The sequence below is a fragment of the Coloeus monedula genome (genome assembly GCF_965178545.1).
Source record: "Coloeus monedula genome assembly, chromosome: 1".
Classification (NCBI taxonomy): Eukaryota; Metazoa; Chordata; class Aves; order Passeriformes; family Corvidae; genus Coloeus; species Coloeus monedula.
In genome coordinates this window covers 13,742,686-13,757,478 of record NC_138781.1, presented here as the reverse complement: position 1 = coordinate 13,757,478, position 14,793 = coordinate 13,742,686, and the positions used below count along the sequence as shown (strand labels likewise).

Here is a 14,793-nt window from a genome sequence, read left to right as displayed (position 1 = left end):
CTTTTCAGAGTTCTTGAATGACTTGAGGCAGTTCTGCTCTCAGTATGGCCTCAGTGAAGAGCAGGTTTGAGTAGCTCAGGCAGAATGATGAAGAATGTGACTGTTGAGTTGCTTGAAATGGCATTCCTGTGCTCTACCCAGAGAATATAAATTGACTGAAGATGGAGTAATGAAATAAGAGGATGAAATATGAAAAAATATGATTAAACTAAGCTCACAAAAGGAGTGATGTTGCATTTGTCGACAAACAAAGAAGGAAAGGAGATGGTAATGCTTTGTGTCTTTTCTGGTGAGATGTGGTGATAGCTGAGCTGGTTCTGTTTTTGCAGCAGTCTAAAGACCACAATAGTTCTCAGCAGCAGCTAATTTGCCCCATTTTGTGACTGAGAAACACACATCAAAATAATTTTTTCCTCCTTACTTAGGATCTCAAGGGACACTCTCAGATAGGTACCATGAATCCCAGATGGCTTATGTTTTTTTGCTGTAGACCCTAGTACATTCAAGAGAACATGGAGGCAATAAAACAAAAAAATTAGATTAAATACCAGGCAGTTGTCTTCTCAAACAAGAGCTATAAGAGAAAGAGCCCACATAATGCTGTTGAACACACCCCATTTCAACATGCACTACGCAAGTGATAGAATACACCACAGTAAGAACCAATTTTGCGTACAGAGGGAATCAGACCAAATGACTAACAAGGTCTTCTCTGTAACTGTAGAAAATGGTTTCTGGAAGAGTATCAACAGGCACTTCTCACAAGCATACAGGTGTTAACCTTGGTGCCCCGGCCATGTTCCAGCCCAGGTAATTAATTACCTTTTACACTTCTCCTTCCATACTGTCCTGGCTTGTCTCCACTCTCTGGCTCAGATTTATGTGCAACTGAAGAGCAGCAGCGTGTCACTGCACAGGTGTCAGTGCAGGGAGTGGTAGGGGATCAGCTGCAGGGTGAAGTGGTAGTTATATTCACTAAAGGTTATGTAGTCCTTCAGGCTCCTTGCAAATACACTGTCTAGATGAAAGATAACCCTGCACAGACCAACTTATTCCTCACCTGTGCTTACAAGGAGGGCAGCTGATTTTTCTATTGCTTTTTTTCCTGCAGGTGAGAGGATAGCTGGCTCCCCTTTGTCACAGCAAGCTCAGCAGGTAGCTTCCTCTCCCTGATCTCCATCCTGCAGCACTCCTGATCTCCACAGGAGAGTTGCTTCATTTCCCCCTCTTTCCTCTGGTGTGACCCTTCAGTTCCACAGGAGATCCCATGTCTTCTGAGCCTCTCTTCCGGCAATGCACTCAACATCTGCAAACTCTAGCTCAGAATGAACATAGTAAGCACAACTTTGAGAAAGGCTCTGAAGCCTTGGTTTCATAATTCATTGCCAACACAGTATCACTTCTCTAGGAGTTATGATCTCTTTTCGTCCAGGAAATTGTGCAGATGAGCTGCAGAACCTCAGCATTAAAAGAGAAACACAGAAAATCCTTTAGCAGAAGAAAGGCTGTCAGAGTCACACATCCCACACAGCAGCAATCCTGCCCTAGCAGCACAGCAACACAACTCCCCACCAGAATGAGACTGACTGAAAAGCAAGAACTAAATATGTATAAGGAGCAATCCAACAATGCACACAGCTCTGAGTCATTTTTAAGGGTACTTTAAGATGCATCATTTTTGGTGGAACTGAATGTTGTAAGCACAATACAAAACCTGTGAATTAAAGGAGAAAAGGTAGCTTCCTACGCAGCTTCCTTTATTTAAAGAAGAATCAAGACTTATACTTTGTTTTCAGACTTATTATTCAAGTTTTGAGAGTATTGTAGAGAAAGAGACAATACATGTTTTCAAAATAATTTGGGAGAAACAAGCCATGTACTTAAGTGTATTCTGAAATATGAAAATACAATAGGTGAAAAAGCCAGGGTTGGCAATCATCCAAGTTAAAGTTCAATGATAAAAACTTTTTGTAAGGTAATCCTTATTATTTTAAAATTCTTTTTGATGCCTGAAAAATTTGAATCCCTTGTTTCATGTTCCAAATATTACATGAAGTGATTCACTAATTTTGGTCGGGTATTTTTATTTTTTACATACACACCAGACTCCTCTCTTAGTTGCACAGCATTAGAATGAGAGAAAATGGACACAAACAGGAGCACAGGAAATTCTGATATAAAAAGCTTTTTCTTTTTGCCTTTGTTTTTCCAGCTAGCACGAAGCTGGTCAAACACTGGAACAGGCACCCAGGGAGCTGAATGAAATCTCCATTCTCAGAGATTTTCAGGACACAACTGCAGCCCTGAGCAACCTGACCTGACCAAACCCACTCTAAGCAGGGAGTTGGACTAGATGACTTCTGGAAGTCACTTCCTCTGGAGCAGAGGAATTTTTAGAGATTTTCTAAATACAAGAACATATAGACAGACATAAACATACACATAAAAATTCTGTCACAGCTAAACACATTCTTGTATCTGCATTTCATTCTGCACATGGGCATGTGCTCTACTGAATGTGAACACACACATCACAGAGTCACAGAATCACAGAATGAACTAGGTTGGAAAAGACCTTTAACATAATCTAGTCCAATCTATGACATGCTACATAAAAGATGGAGGCATCTGAGCCGTAAGAAGGGATAATAAAAAACACAACTGTGAGCTCCAATAAAGTAGGATTATTCCTGACACTGAATGGTATGTTGGTTTTACCTATTTTCCTGCTAAATTCTGACATCCTGAGCTGCAGCACTTTTAACTACATCAGAACAGCGCAACTAATGAAAGCTAATGAAATTCAGTCTGCATGAACTGTTCAGTGTGGCTTCACAGGACAAACAACTTAGCTCTGACCATCTAAGCAAGACATAGAGGACGTTTCTGAAATTCTAATTAGACTGAATTGAGGAAAATGGCTATGTGGAAGAAAATAAAAAGATAGCCCTGCTCCAACTCCCTGTGCCTTCACAGAATGGACACCAGGTGCACCCACCCAGTGTGACACGTTTCACAAGTGAGAGATGAGCAAAGGAAATTGAAGATTGTGACAGTTTTCCAACCACCCACAGAAAAGGATCAGGGTACAGCCCACGACACTTGGGCTGCTCCAATCCACTATGCTGAGTAGCAAACCAGTTGTTGTTTTAACAAGGTACCCAAATGGAAATTTTTCTGGATACGACTCTACAGGGAAATCTTCCAAGAAGAAACAGGTTATGAAGCTCAACTTAAAATAGTAACAGAAATGCATTTGGGAACTAGAAATTACCAGAGTATGATAATGTAGACAAAACTTAGATGAACAGCCCTACTGAAGTGAAAGGAGCAATATCTTTTAATTGTACATCCTTTCACAAAATGCCTTTGCATAAATTCTCAAAATTGCTCTTCTCTATGATCCTCCAAAGAGTTAGACAAAAAACCACTACTTACAGCACTGTTTAAAAACCAGGTTAGTTCTAGATGAACTATAAAGGCCTAATGTAGCAACTGCAGAATCTTAATAACTCTACCAAATCTTAATTTCCCTCTGTCGTGTCTCTAATATTTTTGCTCACTTGCCATATATAAAACACCACATGTCCTCCATTTTCGATGTCTTGTTTGAGAACTTATACCTTATCAGATACAGATTGAAGAAAACATTAATAAAAGCAAATTCATGTAAAATTGTTTCCACAGAAAAGAAGCCTCTGTCTTAAGTACAGTTTTAAAAAAAGTTGGATCAATTAGCAATCTGTGAATGTTAGAAACATCTTAACAATGTCTCAAAGATGAAAGAGCATATCACAGAATGAGGAAAGGGGAAAAAAATTAAATTATGTCTGCAGTCATAATGAATCAAAGCCCAGAAGGTGGTCTCCAAATCAGCAGGTTTTGATGAAATATAAAGAAAAATTATTATTGATGAAAAATGAATAAGCTCTTTTTGATTTTAGCAACCTTTAAATCACACTTTGCTAATTAAAATAGCTTCAGCACAACCCTCCATTCCTTGATGGGCATTTAGCAATCCTAAAAATGAGTGGGTTAATTTGACATTTTAGCCAATATGCATAGAGTTTATCTTAAGCTGGCAGACACAGCACAGTGTAAGACGATGTACAAAACAACACACAGCTAAACCTTCTTTTTCTCCTCTTTTCTTGTTTTTTCCACACTATATCTACTAACACAATTACAAAGTAATGACAGGCAACTTCTGCTTGTTTTCTCTGCAGTATATAATACCCAGTAACATATACCACAACTATTAATGAGCCATGAACTATGTCTTGGGAAATAAAGACCAATGCTAATATTTTCTGTCTTCTTTGTTCGCCAGGTCAGAGCTCTTTGCATCCCAAAGATAAGTGGAAATGAAAAGTCTGAGGGACATTAGTTCTCACATCCCTTGAAGTCTAATTGCTTTTTTTAAATGTTGGTAGTAGAAATTATGTGTTCTCTTTTCATCCCAGTTTGTACTGTGCTTCCTTTTAAATGGAAACCTAGGAATGAGGGAAGGCTGTAAACAATGAATTGTTGCACACAGAAGACATTTCATTACAGAAAGCAATGCAACTCAGGCATGCCATGCATTATTGTTACAAAACTATACACACAAATTAAAATGAAGCAAGATCTGCTGCTCTGCTTTGTCTTTCATAAATTAAGTCTTATATGTTATATCACTGTCTAAACTCCGGGTAGATGGAATTACCTATCCATTACAAATATGTCATCTATTTACCATAATAACATTTGATATATCCATCATGTAAGAAAGACTGCTATGAACACATCAAATTGAAAAGCTATTTAAATGCCACTAGTATTTTAAAGAATGAAAAAATTTCATGGCAAGTAAGTAAATCTGATTTTAGAAATAAGTCTGACGTTTTTCAGAAATACCTAATAATATAAAATAGGTCATGCAAGAAACCTTTCAATGTTTCACATCACAGTGTTTGAGCCTTAAGGAACAAGATTTCAAACACCTTATAAACCAATTCTTTAACAATATCATGAAGCACAAGGCTGTGGGAATATACACTGTTTTCTGAGTGATGAGTGGAAAAGCACTGTTTTTCAGCTTTCCTACCAAGAACAAACTGAAATGAGATCTTTCAGCAATTTCTCACTTTCCAGGGCTGCCAGTGTGGTATGTTTCATACACATTCATTCAATGAGTTCACAATATGTTAAAAGGAATTAACCACTTCCCCCTGCAACCTATATGAAGTGATGCTATTTTCCTTCCTGCAGTTCACTGCAGAGGATTCCTCCCCACAATTAAGACTCCACCACTTCCGCCAGTGACAAAATGCTTTGACCACAAGCAGGATGATTTGTAAGTCACATAAACAAACAAGACTGGCCATAAGGATAAACAGTGTAGTTAAATATAGTTTGTCTCATCTGTGAAGGAGATACCATTCATAAAAATAGAAAAGAAGGAAAGACCCTTCAAACCCTTCAACATTAGAAGAACATTTTACTGTTCATCCATTAAACTACATTAAAGATCTAACTTCAAACTGCATATTTAATTTTAGAAAGTAAAAAGCCCAGATTTGGTGAAAACACAGCACTCTCTCCAAGCTCTTCCTGTGCACCCCTCTCCCATAACCAGATAAATCTAAAATGAAAAACCCCTAGCTCTTCAAATGCTTGGAAAGGAGAAGCCTGAATCCATCACCAAAGAGGAACAGATGGGTTGACTGGAGGGACATAAAAGACAGAAAAATCATAAATTTGTATTCTATTTAGGAAAGGCCACAGTCAACAGCAACAACAAATTAAACTGATTAAATTATGGTGTTCAAGTGAGGCACAACATCAGCTTGCAATCCAAAATTTGGTTAGTATGACTTGCAAAGGACAGATTTTAGCTCTTTACACCGGTAGGATCAAAGCACTTGATTTAATGAATGGGAAAGCCTTTGCTTTTTCAGCTTTGTGTACTCAAATATTCCCCATAATTTTCTCAGGAAGAAGAACTTCAAGTTGCATTGATGGCATTAGTGGGAAAGAAAGATGTGCACATTACACACACAGCTGGGTTTTTGGACTGCAATCTCAAGCCACACAATAACCATTTGATGCCCAAGACATTGCCTCTTCTAGCTTTTGCATCATGTTTTGTTTCATACTAGGATATATTATTATAGTTTTCCTTTTTCTTTTTTTTTTAAATTAAATATTAACTTCTACCATCTGAAAAAAAAAGTAAAGGTTTTTCTCTTTTTTAATCCGAGCAACAAAACATTGATCAATATCTGTGTGCAAATGGCACTAATATACCAACGAAAAATACTATGCATAATTCAGTTACAATGTATTCAAATAATATAAAATAGGTCACAAACATATTAGTATTCAAAATACTAATATACTGTATTGAAGTGACAGGTTTTGATCCCCCTTTTATACATAGTATCTCATCTGCACTTAAAGGAATTGAAAATCACCCAGCTATGCAGATACTCCCAATTTCCAGCACAGGGAGCCCATCCACAGTCTCCAGAACAGGGGCACTAAGGGCACGTTTGGGTGGGCCCCTCTTCACCTCCTGGTCTCGTAACCCAGAGCGGGAAGTTCATCTCTCTTATCTCTCTGTGCATTTTCCCACTGCAACCATTTGTAGAGGTACTAAGTCCAGCTGCTTTTGTAAAAACAAACAAATAGCTGTCACACTTCAGATTGCACGGCAAGCCGGCCGGAGCAGAGGGGAAGAGAAACCACCGGGGTTTCAGGGAGGCCGTGGCTGTGGTAAATGGAGAAAGATGTGGTTCTCACAACAGTATCAGTGCTTGGTATCTATTCAGAGAGAGACCAGGACTTTCAAGTAATTAAAATGGGAGACCTGAATAGAGTTCACTGTAAGTCTGCCATTTATTCCACCAAAGTGGTAACCCAAACAGGGGAGTGCAATCGCATACTTTCACAATAGGGAGCCTACATAAATCCTCATGAATTTATATTAAAACTTGTCTTATATTCTATCAAGATGGAAGAACAAAAGAAAACAACCAACCTAAGATAATAAAATGCCAATGCTAATAGTGTCTATTGGGTTCTAAATATACGGGTCTATGAGAGACCAAGCTAATTTTTAGGCAGTCCTGGGGGCAAGGATTACTGGCTTATAGGATGAAGGGTAGAGAAACAAAAAAACCCAATGTGTTCGCGCTAAAGTGAGCTTAAACCCCATGAAGAGTCTCACAGAGGCTCTAACTAATCCTTCTCTGGGTTATAACAGACAGAGGAGGAAAAATACCACAATGACTTCCAAGTATTATTTTCAGTTTTACACATTAGAGAACTGCAAATAGTTCATTAACCCACTGCTCTCCGGGCAGGTTGCTTTGGAGAGTCTGATTATTCCATAATGGCATATGTGCCATTTCCTAGGCCAGAAAAGTCTTTCCAGAAGTCAGATCCTCACAGGAATGAACCTTCGTAATGCTACAAAAGAGTGACACTGACTGGAAGGTAAGGATTTAAAACTCGAAACTATTAATTTCTGAAACATTACAGATTATTTAGGCAGTTTTGAAAACAAGAAGGTCCCTGCTCTGAAATGCCTGCAATCTGAGTATTCACAACATACTTACCTGCATGAGTGGTACCTTCCCCTGTAGCATGGTATCTGCAAGGCTCTGATGGCAGAGGGTGGGTGATTAACAGGCAAAAACAAGGGATCCAGGAGGTAGGAAAACACTTCCAGATCAGCAAAGAGAAGTAAACAGAGGTAGGAGGGAAGAGCTTACTCATAATCTTATTCAATATAGATTGTTAGCCTTCTGCACAGCTCTGCAAGTTTTAAATGTCACTGGATAGATGGTTTGCAGTGCCGTGGCCTTTCCCTTCATGAAAGTGCTCTTCAAGTCAACTTCCAGAACCATCAAAAAATCTCTTCATCTAAGAAACATCCTAGCATTTACAGGATGCATAACCCTGAGTAATAACTCCTCTCTCTATCTGTGGTGGGCCTGGCAGTAAGCTCAGATACATACGCATAAATGATCCCACAGACTTAAGAACACTCCTGTGACTGACACTACTAATAAAGAAGTTTAATATAGCTGCACAAAATCCCACTTTTTTAACAAATATTTATCCAAGCACTGCAATATAGTATTTCATAGCTTTCATGACCCATTCTGCTATTGCTAAGAGTTATTTTATACACACTAGAAAGACAGGGTCTGCTTATTTCACTTTTTACATATTCTTTTATTATATTAGAGTGTTTCTATGCAGTTTCCAGGTTTCATTACTCTCATGCCAATTTAAGCACGAAGATATTACTGAGAAAATCAAAGTTAACAGCTTAATAAAATGTTCTCTCTTTCTTTTTGGAAAAGCAGCAAGCGAAGTATGTGACCCGACCTAAAAAACAGCATCTTGCCCCTTTGCACTGAGCAGATGACAGTTAAAGGAAGTGGGGTTATTTTCAGTTCCCAGATATTCCTTTGACATAACTTGATTCCATTTCTGATAGAAAATAAGCCAGTTCATAAAGGTCTCCCTTCTAAAATGAAGATTTTTTCTTTTAATGGCAAAATGCACGCAAAAAGCATATGATTATGGTATTTATGTTTCCATTAAAATGTCCTCAGCAAGCTGGAGGAGTCTAACCTACTATTTTCAAGCTATTTAGATTTACAGCAGCACAGTGCCTATTTTATTTCAATTTTATTTCAATTTTATTTCAGGACAATGCACTCTTGGTGGGAAATGATTACAGAGTGACAGCCATTAGGAGTTGTCTTTCTACATCCTGCTCAGCTATGGATGTCAGGTGATTGCCATAAAGCTCCACTGTATGGCATCATTGTCATCTACATGAAAAATGGTATTGATCAGTTGTGCAGCTTATCTCCTCTGTGATGCAAAACATACTAGAGACATTTTTCAGCTAAGCTGAAAGCCTTATTCTCAAGAACTATGTTCTTGAGACACCTCTTTCCTGAATGGTAAAATAAACATAGATTATACATTCCACCTCTACTTCACTCATTAATGCCTAACATAGAAGTGAAAAGCTTCTTAGCAGCCTGTCTCTGCTGTCGCTGCATTGGATGGAGCTGATGTCACAAGGGCAGCTCGTGTATATGGAGCTATGCTCATCATCAATCTCTTCCAACATATTAGTTTGTTTATTTATTTATTGCTAGAGCTTCATTTCTTCTGAGCAATAAACTCCTCTGTTAAGAAAGACAATCTGCTTTGATTCTTAAGGGTAAACAACAGAAAACAACTTTTTTAGTGCTACATCTTTAACTGATACTATCACTGAAAAACCAAACCAACCAACAAAGAAATGCTTTCCTCTCTAAACCCCACCAGTATCCATCAATGATTGAACTCTGATACATTAAAGTAATTCTAAACCAGTTTCAAGTCCTGTATTTGAGTAATGTTTACTATTTACAGGCTGGGCTTTTTTAATAGCTATCATTGGTAAAATTCAGTAAAGCAGTGTCACTTACACGTATCTAGCTGTGCATGTCTCCAATGAGTCAGTTAACACCTTTTTCTCCTCTGCTGTATTTTGACATTATACAATCTACTTTCTATTTAGAGAAATGGACAGACAACGTTTAAGGAATAACCATGTTCTTCTTACCATTTTGTACTACCTGTCTACACTGATGAGCAGTTTACATTCTTGTCCTCCACTTTGCTATTCACTCTTTGTCATGATACAGTTAAACTTACAACAGTTGGTGGCATGTGTTGATGAAAGTAATAGAGAAGTTGAAGGAATATTAAAGAAAAACAAACCCTGACAAGGCCTCACACACAGACACAGTGATTCTCTTGCAAGTTACAGAAAAATTTGTCATAAGTGTTCAGCATTGGTATGCAAACTATTATAGGACATTTTGTTATAGGCTCCTTAGTAACAGACTTTTAAATAACCTTTTGGACATACTTAAATGTCAAATTTTGTTTGGCACTAAGCACCAAACTTTAATAGAAATAACATTTCCCATATAAACAATGCTGCTCTTAATATGAACGTGCTAAAGATTTGAGACAGCCTGGCCATTACCAGCTCCTGGCAGTTCAGCACAAGGGTAACACACTGTGATTTCCCTTCCCACCCACAAAAGCTGGAAGCAACTGTTTCTATTTGGGTAACCTCCGAAACATCCAGAGGAAAGGAAAGGATGGGAAGGCAAAGGAGTAAAACACACTGAAAATAACACCCCCCATAGGTGAACACTCATGTACACAATATTTTAAAGATGCAGAACTGCAACCAACTATTTTTCATCAAATTTATTGTAGCATTATCAGAATAAATCAGTCTGCAGAGAAGAGAGCTCCATGGAGAAGAACCTTGAGCAGAGGCACTTGGATGCTTGGTGACAAAAGGGGCATCATAGGAGATGCCAAGTGAAAGAGGAAGATCTCACTGCTGGAAAGGGATAGCAAGAAACAAGTTGCAATGCACATGGGGTGAGGAGCCAGGTATCCTACAGACAAGGAGATAAAACAGTTAACAAACACCTCAGGTCTACATGGTAACAACTGATTCTTAGAACAATGCTCAGATGATGCTTTCTTAGTATATCTAAGACAAAGCCTGTAAAAGACAGAGCAGCCTTTGGGAAGGTACCTCAGCCACAATCCAGGCTCTCCTGCTGAACATCACAAAGGTCAAGCTCCTAGATATCCTTCACATGCCTCAAGGAAGACTGAAAACTGCTCCCTCACAGCTGTTACACCTCCTCCATGCCCAACCTCATGATCTTTAAGGTCCCTTGCAATCCAAACTATTTATTACATGATTCTATGACACTCTCTCAGCACTTCTTACTGCCTGAAGTAGAGACCCAGCTCCTTCCTGGGAGAGGTAACTTTGAGCCTGAGATTGTGCACATCACTGCAACATTCCCCAGAAGGTCTCCTGGAACCAGGTGGGATTCACCATCTCCACAGCTTGGTTGTTAACAAAAGTGTGAGGGGAGAGAGGAAAGAAAACCCCATACACCAGACCTTCATGCCTCAGACCCCTGAACAGGTATTTCAGAGTACATTTACAGCAAATAGTAATTATTTTTACATCTGAATTAAGTTTTTCTTTCTGGGTGTTTCTTGTCAAATATGTCCCCCTATATCACAGGACTAGGGGTGGTTTTTCATGGCCCATTTCTAGTACTCTGCTTGCATTTTATCCCTCTGCTCAGGCCCATTGTGTGTGCTGGGTCTTTCCTTTAGTCACAGCATGATCCAGCTGTGAGCGATGGGACCCTCCATGCTCCAGGAGCAGCCTGAATGTACAAAACTACTGCACTTCTCTTCAGTCCTACCCATCTGATTAACATCACACTCCCCCGGTACTCCGTTATCTTCCACTTTACTCACTCTCTCCTGGCTCTTTTATCAGCCACCACACAGAGTTAGCTGGGTCACGCAGGTCTCCTCTTTTGCCGTGCCAGGTTTGTATCAAAGAACTTTTTTTTTGTTGATGTGACATTGATGCCATTCAGCTCCAGCATGAAACACTGCCTTTGGTCTAACAAAAACAGCCATGAGAGTCACCACGCGGCAGACATATCCAACCAAGCTATCTCGATTTCCAAAGGCACAAAAGTGCTGAAATGCCAGGCACCAGGGTATACCAGTGCCAGCCAATATAGGGCTAAGGAATATAAAATTTCAAGGACACAGATGAAGCTGTAATCTTTTAACATCATTTTGCTTCCTTCACTGAAATAATGTACGTACATCCACAATATATAAATTATTTTCATTTACTATGAAAAGTACACCTTTTACACGGTGCAAGAGAACAGTGCAATTGAGACAATAAAAAGGCAGCTGTGCTACTGATTTTTAGCAAAAATGGATGCATTCCACAATGCAGCTGAGATTTTCTTATTTGCCATATTAGAGGATGTATTTTTATCAAATTACATAAAGAAACTTTGCAAAATAGATCTAGTGGAGAGTTAAATACAATACTCTCAGTCCTCAAAATTTTAGACATTTAGCTGAAACACAAATTACTCCATTACCACCTAGAACAGAATATGCAAGATGAATGCCACTGCTCATGTAGAAGTTATACAAATCTCAAATACTGCAGGCAAAGACACGGCTTTGCTGATTTAACTGAAAGTCCAATCTTTTTCTGCTGGAAAGAGTGAGGTAGAAAAAAAAATGAATGGCTTTACTATGAACTAAATAAATAACTTCCAAATGAATGAACAATATGTCTTGCACTAGGATTTTAGTGTTACTGTAATGCTGAGAAAATGCAGAACTACAAGTTCATAATAGTAAGCCAAGAAAACAGATGTATTTTCATTGTTAAAGCACAAAAAACCCTGTGAATTTTGCCTTTAACTGTTTTTACTCTGTTAATTTACATGTCTGTTTTAGCTTCAGGTTTTCAAATGAACTCAGAACTCCATCAACAGAAACTGGAATTTTGCCTAGTTTCAGCAAAAAAACAAGTAAGACACAGTTGAGATAATGTACCTGCAGGAAGAGTAAAATCATAAGCTACAAACCAAGAAGTAACTCATGAGTTAAGCTTCGAATTTGCTCACTTGGTCTATATCTAATCATAATTTAAGCGAAAATTATAAGCATAATTTGAGCTAAAAAGCTCAACCTGTTAGATTGAAGTTCAGGACTACAGTAGGACTTACAGCTTACAATCCATGTAAGCTTTAACCCATTTTTGCTGTAAACACATTAACCTTTTAGAGATGTTTGTAATGGCTGTAAATAGATTGTAAATGTTGTATTCCACAAGCATATCTGCTGGAGCTTTGATAAATAAAACTGATTACATTAAAAATTTGAATTTAATTCCAATGATACCCAACAGCAATTCCAAAATTCCAAACCATCTGAAGAAAGGGAAGAAATGTAGTTGCTCTGCAGAAAACAACTTTCCCATCCCATTCTGTAACAGGTTGATTTGAGTGAGTTCAATACTGTTCTACATAAAAGCTTTAAAAAGCCATTAAAAAAACCACAGCTCTGTCTTTCCAATTGATGTACAACCATCTCCCATGACAAAAGCAGCACAAAGGCAGATTTTGAGAGGGTGTATTGATTGATGTGTGGTGCCTACCTGTCTACAGGTGAAGACTTTGAATTCCGTGGTTTCTTCACTTGGGCGTACAAGGCTTCCACTGTTTGCCCTTCCCTCGGGCTCTGCGGTCGGGCATTCAGCGTTATTGTGCCGCTGTTTGGAGAGTCATAGGCAGCGATCCCAGCATACATCGGATCCGCATCACAGCCAAACGTCCGGTTAAAATCCTGGATCTCTGCATAGTCACGTTCCCGAGCTTGTCTCTCTCGAAATTCTCGAGTTTTCGCTTGGATTCTGAAAAATTAAAAGAAGGCTGAAACTGATGGGTGGTCCCCCCTGAGGCATTTGAATGCAGCAGTCAGCAGACACTTTAGGTAGCCTGTCTTAATGGAAATCAGTGGAAGTTTCCAGTTCCAGTTTGCCATGAGGTCTCAAGCTTACCTCAGACACTGAAGTCTACATTGAAACAATGCTACGACCAACAGTGGTCTTTCAGAAGTACACCTGATTATCTTTTGTGTCTTTTGTTTCATTGTTAGCTAAATAATGACTAGCCATAGCTGCTGGTAAACAGAGTTAATCTATTGCTTCATGCATCTTAGGGTGCCTGTGCTACTATCTGGCCTGTCTGAGAATGGCCTGACACCATTCATACTGTATTGTACTCCATCAAAACTTACCAGATTTACTGGTTCTAATCCATGTATTTAGAGAGGAATTTTAATGTACTTTGTTAGCTTAATACTACAAAAATCATACTTTTTTCAGAAATTTAAAAGCTGTGTAGGGATAGGATACATGTATATCTTTATGCTTGCATGCATGCAGTAAACAGCAGAAGCAGATTCTCGTACGTTTCCTTTGAAATGTGCATGCTTTTTAAAAAATATAAACAAACTGAATCTGGCATCTCTCAAAAGCAAGCTGCATCTTCCCAGAAAGTAAAAACATGTGCCTTGTGTTAAAGTTACAAATGAAAGGTGATGCTGGACAGGGTTTATATCTATGTGCACTAATTTGGCTGTATGATAAAAAGTGAGAGATAGATGACATTTAGGAATCTGACAAGCACGAACTGAGCACAGATCATATTTTCAAAAGCACATAAAGCTATTGCAAAAATTTGATCTGGGCTTCAAAGTTTCTTTGATATTGTATAAAATTGGATGTATTGCACACACATATGCACAGCAAACTGACCACACCCCCCTTTACACTGTCTCCCCAGACCAATTTAATGCTCTGTCATCATCACAAAATGAAGCACTCAGCTGTCTCTTCCCTTCCATTAGCAAAATGTGCCCCTTTTTCATCTAATACAGCCATGGCTACAGTGTGACAGCATCCATCCATGAGACTACAGCTCTGTGAATCTCTGTGTGCCATTTCCAAATACACCTTGTTCATCAACTTTTAACAAGAGCAGCCTATCCAAAGCCTCTCTCTCTTTTGAAAGCAAGCCTTGACTCTTCTGAAAATAGAAAAACCTTAAAGTTAGGTAACTGACATTCTTGGAAATTTCAAAATGGCCTCTTCAGGATTAGTTTTGCAAAAACAAAAGGGGATACACAAAGGGTAGGATTCAGACTGCAGATAAAGACATGAGACCTTAGTGCCAGCAGCAGGTGACCTCAGAGCAGCTGTGTGTGCAGGCTCGTTCCCCTTACGGTGGCCAGGAGCTGTCGGCAGCAGACTCCAGAGTTAGGAACCAGTCCATGTGCCAGAGAATGAAAGGAGTCACT

General features: G+C 38.8%; 1 protein-coding gene across 13 annotated transcripts in view; it reads right to left on the bottom strand.

Moving 5' to 3' along the window:
• PARD3 (par-3 family cell polarity regulator) overlaps positions 1-14,793 on the bottom strand; it is a 448,911-nt gene that overhangs the window by 86,178 nt on the left and 347,940 nt on the right. For all 13 annotated transcript variants that reach the window (XM_082293631.1, XM_082293621.1, XM_082293619.1 and 10 more), the window contains one exon: positions 13,091-13,345. In XM_082293631.1, coding sequence (XP_082149757.1) covers positions 13,091-13,345 — 255 coding nt within the window. The remainder of the gene's footprint in view (positions 1-13,090; positions 13,346-14,793) is intronic.